Genomic DNA, 15,035 nt, shown 5'->3' with positions numbered 1-15,035 from the left:
ACTGAGGTGCTCCAGTTCAGCTCCTCCAAGAGGAAATCAGGCCCCAGGTGCTCCAGCAGCAGAGCCAAGCCTGCACTCAGAGAGCATCCCTGTGCTCCACTGCTGTTCTCCTGCTTCTGCTGAAGCTGGATCAGACTCCAGCAGCAGCAGTGAGACAGCACTGCACCTCCTGGGGAGACCTCCTCACCATCAGCTTGTGAAAAACCCCAATCACTTGTTTTTTAAAATTTTAAAAGTTTAATAAAATGGTTATAAAATAGCAATATAATTAGAGTAATAATAATTCGGACAATTAGGATTAGGACAATATGAGACAATAAAAACACAGAGTTAGGGACAGTCCAGGTACCTCTTTCTGGGCAAAATAAGCCCAAAAAAGGCCCCACATAAACAGAGGATTAACCCCTAAAAGCAACAGCCTGTTGCATATTCACACACCTCATCCATGGTGCATCAATTCCATTCACACACAGGATTCTGTCTGGGCAGTGTCAGCTCCTTCCTCTGAATCCTGACGGCGCCTCCAGGGCTGAGTGAGGCAGGAAGAAGTTCCTTTCTCCTGATAATGGGGCAATAAATTCTCTTTCTCTGAAAGATTTGGGTGTCCTGTGGCTGCTATCTCAGTGTGAGTCCTTTCTTTAAAAAGTATCCTACATAGCACAGTTTCTATTTTAACCTTATCTTATAACCTAAAACTATATTTAACACACTACTTCAGAGAATTAACACAGCATAACTTTCTAACACAACACATATAATATTCCTTTTAATATTTGTGAAAAGCCAGTCATAAAATACCCATTTTTCACCAGCTCTTCCAGGGCTGTCAGCCAAGTGGGCACTCCAGACAAGTCTCCACACACTGAAGGGAAAAGGCACATTGCTTACACGAAAGCCTGGCTCAACCCTTGCATTTAAAATGCTTGTGCTCACTTCTCCCCTTTAAACAAGTGGTGTTACAACAGGAGTCCCCCTGGTGATAGAGCCTGATAAAGCAGATTATGTGCTCAAAGTCTGATTCCCACTTGGCATGGTGTCAGATCTTAGAGCAGCTGTACAGCAGCACTCACTGCAGCACCAGGCATGTGCCAGCCTTGGCTCTCACACCAAAGCTCCTCACAGCATCCAAGTCCCTTTCTGGAGCTGGACTTGGGCAAGATTGCACTTTCAGGACAGCTCCCTAGGCTGTCTGCAGGCACTGGAAGGAAAAACTTCCCTGTCCTCACATGCTTCACTTCAGCACTACAAGGGAGGGACAAAAGCATTTTGATTATAAAGAGCATTTGCAAAGCTCCAAGCACAGTTATTACTTGTAATTCCAGTGCCCCAGTGCAGCATGAGGACATCCTCTTGAGTAGCTCTAACCAGTGAAAGTGTTGTATTTAGAGATATCTCTTACCTTACCAAATAGGGACCTTTAACAAGCTGTTATTTGCTGAACTCTGCATGAGCACATCATCTCCCAAAGTCTCCTTACAGCCTCCTGGAGCAAAGCAAAGCCCGAGATGTGCCACAAACAACCTCTCCACCTATTATATTGCAGGTGTACATTCTGCACACTCAGCAGAAACTGTGCTTGCAGTAAAGGCTGGTTGCTAAAATACACATACAATGGCTCTTTGGAGCCCCAAGAACTGCAGCCCTGACAATTTATATGCACTCATCTCTGCTACACCCACACCTCGCTGTTGCTACCCTAAATTTTAGTGAAAAGCTTTCCAGGTTTGGCCTGGCGCAACAAAAATCAGCCCCTGGGTGCGAAGAGAGATGGAACAGATGCAGGGTTTTTATTTATAAAGCCTCCCACTCTCTGCCTCCTGGCAAATTGTACATCCTGCCAAGTCAGTACACACTGAAACCAAAATTAAAATACAGTAAAGTATCCTAAGAAAAAAGGGCTGAAAACTCACATTTCCACAGATGAAGACAGCTGAGTATGGAAGATTGTTCCAGACTGCAGGGCAGGATGTATTCTATTCCCATCTGTAGGGCAGTTGTCTGGTGTCAAGTGGGCAATTCTCTTTATCTCCCTGAGTGATCACAATCACCCCTCCCTGGGGAGGGGACACCTGCTGATAAGAGGCCATGGACTGTCCCTGCATGGCTGATAAGAACTGCAGCATCCCACTGGGAGATGGGAGCCCAGAGGGAGGAGCCAGGCATTCCTACCTGGATAGAATCTGAGATTCTGGAACACCAGCACAGCTTCTCCACTGGATTTCCCAGAGGAGCAGCAGCTGCCTCTTCCCCTGGCCCTTCAGAGGAAGAATACATCCTTTCCTACAGGACCCCCTGCTCCAACAGAACCACCCCTGACACTTCAGGAGGATTGCAGCCACTTTTCTGGACTGCTATCAGCACCCTGACCAACAGGGTGTCAGGCTGAGTTCTGACTCTGTCAGGGTTGTTCTAGTGTATTTCATTGTTTTATTTTATCCTTTTATTTTTTTCCTTCCCTAGTAAAGAACTGTTATTTCCTGCTCCCATATTTTTTGCCTGAGTGCTCCTTAATTTAAAATTTACAGCAATTCGCAGGGGTGGGGAGGGTTTGCATTCTCCATTTCAGGGGAGGCTCCTGCCATCCTTAGCAGGCACCTGTCTTTCCAAACCTAGACAAAGATCCAATTAGGAATAGAGAGAAGGGCTCAGCAGTTGGCCTTTTTAAAAGGCTACATTTGCATGCAGAACATGGCACTGGCAGGACAGGGGAGCAGTGTCCCCCTGCTCTCCTAAAGTTCTTCTGAGCCTTCTGATGTTTACATTTTTGTGATGGAGTTTCTCACACACTTTTCATGTAAATAATGATTGCTTTGCATTCCTTTCTGGAGGAGGAGAGGACTGATGGACTGTGGGTTTGACCAGTGTGGTCAAACCTTGTGGTGGCAATTTCAAACCAAGAGGTGGAATTTCATCCTCCAATCCATGCTCACTTTTGGAATATATGAATATCAAGGTCCAGAGGTAAAAGTGCTTTTCTTTGCCTGGGACATCTCAGCTGTGAGTGTCGTTCATCTTGTGTTGTATTGTCACAGAGCCATGTCTGAGAGTGGGACTGTCACCACAAGAGCTGGCAGGTTTTGGCTGACCCACAAGTGCCAGGGTCTGCAAATAAGGAGCTGAAACCTAGCTGGGGTCATTCCAGCTGGGGAAACAACTCCCAGGCAAATGGGGGGGCTGCTTCTCCACAGACTTGCTCATGTGCAGGATGAGGCCACTGAAGATCAGGGCTCTGGGCCAAGTCTCCAGAGCAGCTCATTTCTGGCTCTCCCATCAATCTTCAGCACAGGCTCGAGACAGATGAAGAGCAGAAACCTTCTCATGGCACCTCCTAATGGTGACAAATGCCACCCAGCTGTATCTTGGTAAACAAAGCAGAGTCTGCCCAGCATCTCAGTGCTCCTGCAGAATGATCTGGGTACCTCTGTCCCCTGCCAGTCACTTCCACTTTGAGTGTAATCCTTCAAACCAGCTGCACCCTTCCCCTTCACAAGGGCAGGGGGTGGCACAGGGGAGCCCTGATCTCAGCCAGGCCAGATGAGTCTCCAGAAAAAGCAATATCACTGTAATCACCAGGCACATTACTCTATCAGCAGGTGAAATCCCACATTAAAAAAAAAAAAACCATTTGCAGATCACACTTGCCCAGAACCACATCAGGGGAATGTGAGTGCCCTTGAAAAGTCTGATCCATCTAAGATTGCTCTGGAAGGCTATTCCTAACCCAAGATAAATAGCCCTCTGCTCAGCAGGGCATCAGAGTGTTTACAGATATTTTTTTTCCCCAAAAAGAGCATCTAGTCCATAAAACAACAATTAGGTGCACTGTGAATTTATGAGTGTGATTTGCAATGCTGTTAAAGCATGGGCAGCTGTGCCTTCCATGCAGTGGTAATTGCATTGCTGTGAAGGAGCCTGAGTCAGGCACACTGCTGGCTTTTGGGGATTGCTGGAAAAACGAGAGGCTGCTGTTCTTCATGGGAGAGAGCTGCCACCACCCTCACAGTGACACAGGGCACACAGTGGTGGCATTATCCCCTGAGCTTGTCCTGTGGGTGAGAGGGAATGCTCTAGTGTGGTGTAACACACCCTAGAGCTGTAGGAATCATTTTGCATTTAGTGAAGCATGCAACCTCTCTGAAAGTACTGTTTACCTTTTTGTCACAAACAAACCAGTTCAAAACTATTAAAAGAAAAATCCCACCTCTCAGTCAGGTTTTACAGGTCACAACTTTGTATATGATTAAAAATGACCCTTCCTTGTGTTTGTAATGTCTTTAAAATATTTGATTCTTGAGGTCCTTGAGTAAAGCCATAAGTAAACTGTCCTGTCCAAAGGTATCTTGGCTTGCTCATGATCTTATTATTTGATGGACAGATACAATGTTAATAGCATTATTTAGCTGTAGTTGTAGAATCTGTTTACATAGTTATAATACCAAAAGCATAATGCAAAACAGGATATATTTATATCTAGAAATATAGTGTTAGGAAAATTAATCCACAAACACCAGAGGTTTGTGTCCAAACAGGAGACAGAGGAGTCCTTTGACTTTATTCCAATCAAGGCAGAGGCCATTGGGCATTCCCCTGGGGTCTCTCCAATTTTTGGAGGACCCAGCCTCCTTTTTATCCCAATTTCCATCCACATTTCCCTTCTCTCTTTCCCCATTTCTGAGGTACTTGAGAGGTTCAGACTCCCCAGAACACCTGATCCCAGAGATTCCCCTCTAATGTACAACCCTCCTTTTCATTTTTAATTCTTATGGAATTCAGAGGTTTTTCTTCCCCATTTTTTCTTTCATCTTTCAATGTCTCATTTCGTTTATCAGCAAACCTGAAGTTTATTTGTAAAAGCAAATCTCTTTTCCAATTCATCAATCAGTGGAATCCTTCCCATTGTTTATTTTCTCTCCCACTGCTGGTTTTATCCACCAGAACCCCCACAGATGGTTTGGAAAGACAAATCCACTGTTCCTCTCAATAGTTTGCAGCACTACATATCAGAGTTATCAAAACTGGATCATTTTATTATCTAAGGATGCCTATGAAGTTGTTTCTTGAGGTTGGAGGGGATGAAGTTACTCACTTGCATAGCTGTTACACTGAGTCAGTGAGTGTAAGAGATGATACTCTGCAGGCTGTCCAGAAGTCAGAGGAACTGATGTTCATTTAACATAATCCTTGATTTGTGCAGTTGTAGTTGTGATTTGTAGTTGTGATTTGTAGAGCTGGTGAACACAATGCTGGCTTAATTAACTCTGTACAATAATATCTGCTCCCTGACAAGGTCTCCTGGCACAGGGCAGTTTCATGTCCTCCTCCCCTGCGTGCCCAGGTCGGCCTTCACACTTTCCCTCCCTTCACCTGGTGGCCTGTCCTCCCCTCTGTCCATGCCAATGCTGCAAACGCTCCATTTGGAGGAGAGACAAATGTTTGAACTGCTAACAACAGGACAGCTGCAAGTGCACAGGAGGTTAGCAGCTGGTCATCACCAGCCCTCCCCAGCCAGGCTCCTGGAGCAACTCCCAGCCAGGCTGCAGCCACTGCTGCCCTTCAAACACAGTACAGGGAGTGTGGCTCTGCCTGCCAAGCCATGCCAGGCATGGTCACCCTGTGTAATCCCTCCTCCAAGGCCCTTCCCCATCCCAAACCCTTCCTCAGGCCAGTTTTCTGAAGAGCTGTGGCAGCCCTGTCCATCTCTGGCCATGCCTGCAGCTGTCCTACCCCATTCCTGTGCCCTCACCACTGCCAGGTGGCCCCAAGCCCTAGGAGGGCAACCTGTGTCTCCTCAGTGGTCCCCAGCTCTCACACAGCTCCCTGCCTGTGTGGTAGGGAGTGCCTGTCACACCTGCTCTTGAATTTGTAACCAAAACCAACCCATTTCCAGCCTTGGCAAGGTCAAGCATAAACCTTCCCCCCCCCTGCAATCCCCAGCTCCTCATTAAAGGAAACACATTCCTCCTTCCTGGGGTTGCTGTATTTTTTGTAGGTGTCAGGCTGTGACCCAGAGCCTCCCTGGTCCTTAATAACAACAGGTTTCACCAGAAATTTTGGCCTCATCATAGAAATGAGGGCTGGAGCCCACAGGAGGTTCTTGCTGCCCTGTGCTGTCAGTGCTGCCCTTGCCAGCAGTGCTGTACCTGGGTGCAGTGTGAGCACACCCAGCTGAGGCACTGAGGGGCTCTTCCACTGCTGCATCAGCTCACTGGGGTCCTGGGAGGTGCAGGACAGAAGGACAGAGGGACAAAACCTGCACCAGAAGTTCATGGCAGACTCTGTGTGCTGCAGGAGCAGGCAGGTGAGCCCCATCCTCATGGAGTCAGCTCAGGGCAATCTTCACACGCTGGAAGAAGCACAGCATGAAATGGAGGAGTGAAAATCTTCCACAAACCATGTCTAAAGCTCTTGTTCTAGTCAGTTCTCTTGCAGACCTGTGTGGGCTCCTGCACTGCCTTTTCTGAGCTCTCCTGGATGTGATAAGTTGGCTTCAAGAGGCCCAACTTCAGCAGCAGGAGCAGACAATCCTGTGCACTTCAGGACCTGGTTCTGTGGCCTCATCCCCTCTGCATTCCTTGCACAGCACAGATGCTGTCACTGCAGTCTGGTTGACAGCATGTGTACATGCACAGCAATGTGGTGATGAGAGAGGGATCCAAACGTGAGAATGTCAAAATCTTTTTATTTACAACAGTCTCCAAAAATCAAGGAACACTGAAAATAGTGAGGGTAGGAGACAACTTACAAAAGTGACACGCATACATCAGGAATTGTGCTACATCACTCTGAGAACTGACACTCTAAGGTCTGCACACAGCGTGGTGGAATGGCAGTGCCCTCCCTCCCACTGTCCCTGGGCTGCTCACTTTGAACCGAACCATCCTCCCTCCCATTTGTTCTGCTTCTGCCTCCAAACCTTTCTGCTCATCTGCTTGTTGCTCTGCCTCCAGCCATGGCCACTGCCCCCACCTCCCTTCAGCAACTGCCCAAAGGAGGAGCAGAGAAGAAAAAGCCAAACCCCTCTGCCCTCAGGGTGGAGACAGGCATTGAAAGCTGTCCAGCTCTGGAGCCTGGGCACTAACCCAGGGCAGAGTAGCTAGCAGAAGCCTCTGAAATATCTGTAAACTATGGCTTACACACTATCTGGGGTGAGGAGTGATTTTGGAAGAAGTAACCAAGACGCTGAATTTGTCCCGCCTGGCTGCAAATCAGTCTGCACAGCTTCCTTGGTGGACAGTGTGGGAGGATATATTTGTGCCATGGGCTTAAACAAAAAGCCTTTTATAACCTTCCAGAAGGGCAGGCTGCTCTGCTACAGAAATTCTGTGCAGGACAAGCTGAAAGACACTGCAACATCCCAGTGTGCTCCAGTGCAGGCAAAGCCAGGGTCTCTGGAGACCACTGCCTCCAGACCACTGTACCAAGGGTCCCAGGAGCTCTCCAAGTGTCAACATGTCCTTCTCCTTGGGGGTATTTCTCAGGCCACCTTTGCTTTGGCATATTTTCAGATCCAGCAGGAATTGAGGAACACAGTCCAGCTCAGCCAGGGATTCCTTTCAGAACAGCCTTGGCCATTGCTGGGGTCAGCAGCCAAATCTGATGCCCCAGCTTCCCAAACCCAGCACCTCAAGAGGCACCACAATATAAAGAAACAAAGAGAGCAAGGAATGATGGATCTTTTCCTTCCTCTGATGCTGATCTCTGCACAGCACATCAACTCTGTTCCTCCTGACCAGAGCTGATGTGGACAGGGCTGTTGTGAGCAGGGACTCTCTCTCTGAGTGTCCACAGTGATGGGGAGCCCTGGACTCACTCAGCAGCTCACTGAAGGCAGAGAGCAGTCACACCAGCTCTGTGCATCCATCTCAGAGCTTCAGCACCAAGTGTCCTGCTGCTGCTGCCCTGCACTGGAAGGGAGAGAACTTCTGGGCAGGACAAGACCCACTCTGTTTGGCAGGAGATGGCATGGTTCCAGAATGACCCCCTCCTGGAAAACGAACCCAACTTTTCAGAGGTTAAGCCTCAAACCAGGATTTACTAGAAATAAAGGGGTGGGCAGTTAATAGGCACATTCCATTGCCATGTGCTCACTGAAAATTCCTGTATGCTTTTTAATTGCACAAAGATCATTTTGAAATGGAAAATCAGAGCATTTTCTTCCAAGTAAGGCCGATCTTTCTGTTTAGAAACATCAAAACTGAAAGCTTTGTGTGAAGCTGTTTGACTCCCTGGCTTCCTCTGCCTAAGGAAACTCTCAAGACCTTTCCAGCCACTTTCAGTCCAGACTCTGTGAGCACCTTAGGCATGAACACCTACCATGGAGAAGGCTGAACCTTGTTTAGCAAGACAACGGGGCCCAGGAGATGGCCTGTGAAACAGAGGAGTCATCAGGGAAAGAAGACAGGCAAAGATGTGGGAGGAATCTTTTCAGGTGAACATCTGCTCCTGCCATAGGTGAAACCTTGCTTTTTATTGCTATGAGCATCTGCCTTGGAGCACCAATTCCCAGCAGGGCTGTCAGCTACACCTCCACATTGCTCAGATAAAGCCATCCCTTTCCTTACCTCTATAATTTACATGCCTATTCTGCAATCACAAGGATGACATGTATATATCTGCTACTCATTTGCTGTCTCCACAGATGCCTGGGGGGATCAGGATGTTTTAAGTGTTTTGCAGAAGGCTGGGCTCTAATTTTAAGCCTCTGTCACTCCAGTGCATGTGGAGAAAGCACCAGCCACAGAGCTGTGCAGGGTGAAGCAGTGATGGGGCAAATGTCTACTTAGATCTCAAGACAGTGCCATGACTGTGTTTAATCAGGGGCTCAGGTTACAACATTCAGTGAGTCCTTGCAGCATAAATCACCTGGGATCCTCTACTGGCTCTTCTGCCACCCTGCTACATCTGGGGTAAGTTCCTCCTCCTCTCCTTGCCTCAGTTTCCCTCCTGGAGGGGCACAATCTCCTCAGCATGCCTTTGTGAATAATTTGCACTGATCTTGGTCTCCCCTGTTCCTTCTGAATCATTCCAGCCACTGCATTCCCAGGATCACTTTGGGCAACAAAAGCCAAGGTGATGTCCTGCTCCTGCTAGTGCCCCCCAGTCCCTCTGCCCAGAGGGAGCTTGGGCTGGCTGGAGGGGAGGAGAGACAATGAGAGCTTGTCCTTTTCCCTGCCTGCTTCAGAGTACAGGATGGATCCTGTCAGGTGCCAAGAACTCTTGTTATTTTTGTCTGCAGATCAGAGACACTGCCAGATCAGACCCAAGAAACACACAAGGTTTCTCTCTACTTTAAAATCAATCTTTGCTTCCCCACAGTGGCTGAATGGCTGTTCCCAGCATGGCATGTCCACAATCACACTGGAGGTTGGGCATTTATGGAGCCTTTTATAGCGAGCACAGACAGAGGATACCAGGGGCTTACCTAGGCTTTCAACTTCACAGGATTCAAAGCACATCTGTGCCTTTTCTTAAAGGCCTTTGAAGGTTTCTTCACACTTATAGAAGGAGGAACTTCCTCTAAGGGTGCCCTCAGCACCTCACTCTCATCTGCTGACCTGGGAATATCCATCAGCTTTAACCACCCAGAAGAGGTTTGAGGTGTTTGCTGTGTTCAAGTCAAGCTACAGGCCAGAGAATCCTTGGCCACAATGCTAGGGGTGCCTTGCCATCCCCTGCAGCACCTGCAGAGCCACACAGGTGCCATGGGGCTCTGTGTGTATCATAAGCACTCTTGCCCTCTCCAGTCACTGCCACTTAGGAGTGCTCAGAGCACCACCAGGAGTTAAATCTGGAGCACTGACATAGGGAACAGCATGGCTTACAGATCCAGGATGGGGCTGAACTGTGCCCAGCAGCCACCAGAGCAGCACAGCTTGAGGATAGCCAAAAATCCTTTCCAGAACTGTGGCATTCACATTCTCTGAAAAATCCCTTCACCCAGGGCTTTTCTCCTGGGAAGCTGAGAAGCCTCAGAGAAAAGGAAAACAATTCTGATCTCATTTGCTTCTCCTGTGTTGTGCTCACATGTGGAATGTGTTTGGAGATTGTTCACCCACAGGTGATTGTTCCATTGGTTTCATGTGAATTATTTTCACTCTTTGGCCAACTGGGGCCAAGCTGTGTCAGGGCTCTGGAGAGAATCATGAATTTCATTATTATCTTTTATCCTTCTCTAAGTATCCTTTCTGTATTCTTTAATATAATATAGTACTCTTTAATATAATATAGTATCATAAAATAATAAATCAGCTTTCTGAGAGCATGGAGTCAAATGCATCATTCCTGCCTTTGTTGGGGCATTCCCAGCAAATACAATACAGAACCATTTATTCATGGGCACAGGGTTCATTGTGAAGGAGCTGGTGCAAATTAGAGGTAGGTGCCAAGAAAACATTTCACACTTTGCAGGAAGGGGTAACTCAGAAGTGCCATGGGATATCAAGGAGAAACCAGGCTACTCACGTTCTCATGACCCTCACTGCCTGCAGCAGGATTACTCTGGGTCCACCTGGAAACAATCAGAACTCCTCTCTCCAGCTTGGGGAACCTTGGGGACACCTTGGGGAACCGACTTTAGACCCAAGTATGTGATCCAGTTTCACAGGGATGACACAAGGTGAAGGTGTAAGACTGGCAGGGATCAAAGCAGGGATGCCCTGAGCCAAGGAGAAGCAGCTCAGTCTCTCAGCAGTGCAGGCCCCACAAATTGGCTGGCAATGGGGTTGGACTTCCTGGAAATCTCATCTTAAAAAGAGGGGTTGATCCAGACAGAGAACACAAAGCCACCAGGACATGAAATCAGCAAAGAAATTGAGTCAGGCTGCTTCCTGGCCACATTATTCTGTTGGCACCCTTGTAAATAAAGACTAATGCATCTCCCAGTGGGCCTGACCCTCCCCTTCTGCCAAGGATCAGATGTGCTGTATATTAATGCACACTTAGCTATTTCAATTTCAAAAATACAAGAGAACCAGTGATGCTTAAAATGTACTTGTTAATGGCACCAGTTTGTGATTTCATTTTACTTTAATATCAACCATCTGCTCAGAGCAGACAGCAGCTGCAGCTCTGGTGCCCTTGGGTCTCCACGAAGGAGGGAGTCTGTGAGCTGCCACAGAGGATGCTCTGCAAACCACCAGGAATGGGCTCGACCTGGCCCCAGGGGTCACCTTGTCCTCAGGCCAAGAGCTGACTGCTGTGACCAAAGAGCTCTGCAGGGACATCAGGGCTCTCTTTTCTCTCCACCAAGAAGAGCAGATCAGTGGCTGGTGAGGTGACATGGGGGCACTGGGCATTGAAACTGCCTTGACCTCACTACTGAGATGAGGGAGAGGAGGGCAGGCTGCTGAGGGCACCATCTGCTTCCTGATGGCTGCTGACAGACCCATGAGATCCCAGTGCCAAGTGCACTGTCCCCCCAGAAGGAAGGGGAATGCTTTGTGTCCCAGCACCCTCTCTGAACTGTGAAAGCAGGTCCAGTGCAGGTGGTGGCACCCAACAGCTCTGCTTTGGATCCCAAAGTGACACTCAAGAGAGCTCCTGTTGCTGGTCTGGCATGAGTACAGGGCCTGGCAAAGGGACCCAACAATGCTGCTCCCAGGCCTGTCCAACAGCTCACTGCTGTTCCTGAAGGCTCAAGTAAGGAGGCACAGGCTTGGTGTGAGGGCAGGACACCACCTAAGAGTCATCCTTGCAATTCTGACCCTGGACAAGGGAGGGAAGGACAGAGGGAAGGGTTTTTGAAAGGATCAGATGACCTTCCCAAATTCTCCCCTTTTAGCCTTGTGGGTCCAGAAAGCCCTGTTAAAAATAAATTAAAAGAACAAGAAAAGAAAAAAAGAAAGCAGAAAGAAAACTGAGAGAAGGAAAACTCCTCCTCTCCTATTCACGGGCTGAGGTATTCCCTGGGCAGCCCTCACTTTCCATCATCCATCCATCACTACCTAAAATAAATACAAGTTTAGAGCAAAACTCATTAGAAAATAAAGTGCATCTGGAACTGGAAAACTTCATGAAAAAAGGGACTTTTTTTTTCCTCTTTTTTTTCCTTACAAAAAATATTCTTTAAAAAGAAAAGAAAAAAGAAAAGGAGCAACGTGGCTCTCTTGGCCTGGGGTCTGGAGGGCCGTCCCATTGGGTCTACAGGGCTGTCCCATTGGGGAGGGGGATCTTAAATCCACTCTTGAGCAGGGCAAGGCAGATGCAGAGAGCCAGCAGGCCAGCCAGGAGCACGGCCAGCAGAGCCTTGAGGCAGGAGGTGCTGCTGCGGGTGAAGGTGCCGGGCGCCATGGTGCTCAGCAGGGCTGTGCTCACAGTCAGCGTGTACAGGATGGACACTCCCGTGTTGAGGGCCACGATCTTCCCAAACTTGGCAAAGGGGGCAATGATGCAGAAGAAGAGTGGGACGGTGGCAATCAGGGTGGTGGTGGCACTGGAGACGATGGCCACACCCACGTGCCGCACTGCCTCCATCGTGCGCCACTGCCGGCACGCCGTGGGGTCCTGGGGAGGGACAGCACGGTTAGTGGGACAGGCACGGGGGCTCACTGGTATTTTAGGGCTTGAGAGGGTGGCCTAGCTGATAGAATCCCAGTCCAGGACAAAGAGGCTGCTTGAGTGCAGCTCAGACATTTAGTGCAGTGCTATGCAAGGAGCCACTGCGTTACAACCACAGAATGATGAGGTTGGAAGAGACCTCCAAGATCATCGAGTCCAACCTGTGCCCTAACACCTCAACTAGACTGTAGCACCCAGTGCCATGGCCAGGCTTTCTTTAAACACATCCAGAGGTGGTGATTCTACCACCTCCCTGGGAAGAGCATTCCAGGACTTTATTATTCTTTGGGTGAATTTCTTCCCAATATCCAACCTATCCCTTCCCTGACATAGCTGGAGACTGTGTCCTCTGGTTCTGTCAGGGCTGCCCTGTGGGAGAGACTGACCCCACTTGTGTACAACCACCCTTCAGGGAGTTGTACAGAGAATTAAGGTCACCTCTGAGCCTCCTCTTCTCCAGGCTGAGCACCCCCAGCTCCTTCAAACGTTCCTCACAGGGTTTGTGTTCCCAGCCCCTCTCCAGCCTCATTGCCTCCTCTGGATGTGCTCAAGCATTGAAATGTCCTTCCTAAACTGAGGGGCCACAACTGGACACAGCTCTCAAGCCAGTGTCCAGTGCAGGGCAGAATGACCCCCTGCTCCTGCTGGCCACACCATTCCTGACCCAGGCCAGGGACCACTGGCCTTCTTGGCCACCAGGGCACTCTGCTGGCTCATGTTCAACCAGCTGTCGACCAGCACCCCCAGGTCCCTTCCTGCCTGAGCACTGTCCAGCCACTGTCCACAGCTTGTAACATTGTAGGGGATTTTTGTGGCCAGCTCAGCAGAGACAAAGGCTGCTGGATTTTGTGCCTCCTTTCCACCACATCAGACTGACTGCTGGGTCTACAGCACACAGGCACTGCATTCAGACACTACACCTGGCATCAGAGATCCCAGGCTTTTGTGGTCTCCATCTTCCCAGTGAGACAAAAGATGATAACAAGGCCAGAGGTGAGCTGGCAGTCAGTCCAGCAGAGCAATTTTCAGAGGTTCCAGAATTAGTGCAGAGCTGTAACACTCTACACTGGGAAGATGTCTGTCTTCACTTGGACATGAAAACAGGTTGCTTTGGACACGGCTGTGGCCAGCAAGAAAGGGACAACCATGTGGGTTGGGAACCCTCATTCACCTGAGTTCACTCAGGTACACAAGCTCACAGTGTGGAGCAGTCAGCTGGACAAGCAGCAGATACCATACCCCAGGGATGCTCTGAGGGTGCCAGTGTGTCACTGACATATTTTCTGAAAAATCCTTTTGCTAGGATCTTTTCTCCTGAGAAGCTGGGAACCTTCAGCTTCCCCATATTTTGCTGCTTTAGATGTGATTGGAGAACTGTTTACCAGCATGTGAATTGTTTTTACTTGATGACCAATGACAGCCAGCTGTGTCAAGGCTGTGAGCAGACACAATATTTTATTATTCCTTTCTTTTCTAGCCTTCTGATGTCTCCTCTCTCTTTCTTTAGTATAGTTTTAGATAGCATTTTTAATATTATATCATAAAACAATAAATCATCCTTCTGAAACACAGAGTCAAGATTCTCATCTCTTCCCTTGTTGGGGCTGCCTGCCAATTCCACACCAGGACACATCCCCCCTTGCCTACCAGGCATCCTGCATCCCAGCTGAGTGGCATGGAGGCACAGGAGGAAGGAGTGCAGGGCTGTGGGAAGAACAGAGCTCACCTCTGCCTGGTGGAGAGGCAGGTTCTCCCCTGCCAGCAGGTAGCCCTCCACCAGGTGCACGCAGTAATCAACAGAGGAGCCAACGAGGATGGAGAGGGAAATGGCTTCCACAGCTCCCATCTCCCAGCCACACCAGTACATGATGGTCACCACGAGGCACACAACTCCTGGGTGAGAAAGGTGCAGTTAGGCAAATGGAAAGGACTCTGGGGCTGCTGATACAAGTCAGTCCCTGGGGAGTTTGGGCTGTGTCTGGCACACAGACCCCCCTGCCACAAACACTTCCCTCACCTTCCCTTAGCACAGGGATCATTTCCTAAGGTGACCAGACCTGCTGGAACACCCAGCTAAATACCAGGCAAACTGACAGGCTGATGCCAATCCAGACTAACTCTTGCTAAACGAATCCAAGCCCAGACAAGAGTCCATGTGTGCACACAGGGACCACAGGGTCCTTGTGTCAGCTAACAGAGACACAACTCCTTGCAGAAGGAGAAAATACAGGGTTTGCAGCAGTTGATGGGAAAAAAATGCAAACTGAGGAAAAAGGGAAATTACCTTAAACTAGTAAGCTCAAACTTGTGAATTATATACTTTAACCTTAAACTAGAGTAAGCTCAAACTTGTGAATGATATACTTTAAAAAGAGCACTAGAATATTTAACACAAAATAAAGGAGCTGATTCAAGGTATGCCTTTAGAGTAGTACATACCTTTAAAAATGTGGAAAGGAAGATTACTTAATTCAAGAGGA

General features: G+C 48.6%; 1 protein-coding gene across 1 annotated transcript in view; it reads right to left on the bottom strand.

Annotated features, from left to right (window-relative positions):
- Positions 1-6,665: 6,665 nt before the first annotated feature.
- The window catches only part of DISP3 (dispatched RND transporter family member 3), a 28,938-nt gene continuing 20,568 nt past the window's right edge, over positions 6,666-15,035 (bottom strand). Inside the window, 2 exon segments of the mRNA XM_030233212.2 lie at positions 6,666-12,501; positions 14,282-14,448. Of these exon segments, the coding sequence (XP_030089072.2) occupies positions 12,139-12,501; positions 14,282-14,448 (530 nt within the window). The 3' untranslated portion in view covers positions 6,666-12,138.

This window comes from Serinus canaria, chromosome 21 (assembly GCF_022539315.1).
Source record: "Serinus canaria isolate serCan28SL12 chromosome 21, serCan2020, whole genome shotgun sequence".
In the NCBI taxonomy this organism is placed as follows: Eukaryota; Metazoa; Chordata; class Aves; order Passeriformes; family Fringillidae; genus Serinus; species Serinus canaria.
Note: the sequence above shows the minus strand (reverse complement) of the source record. Positions and strands in the feature narration are given on the sequence as shown.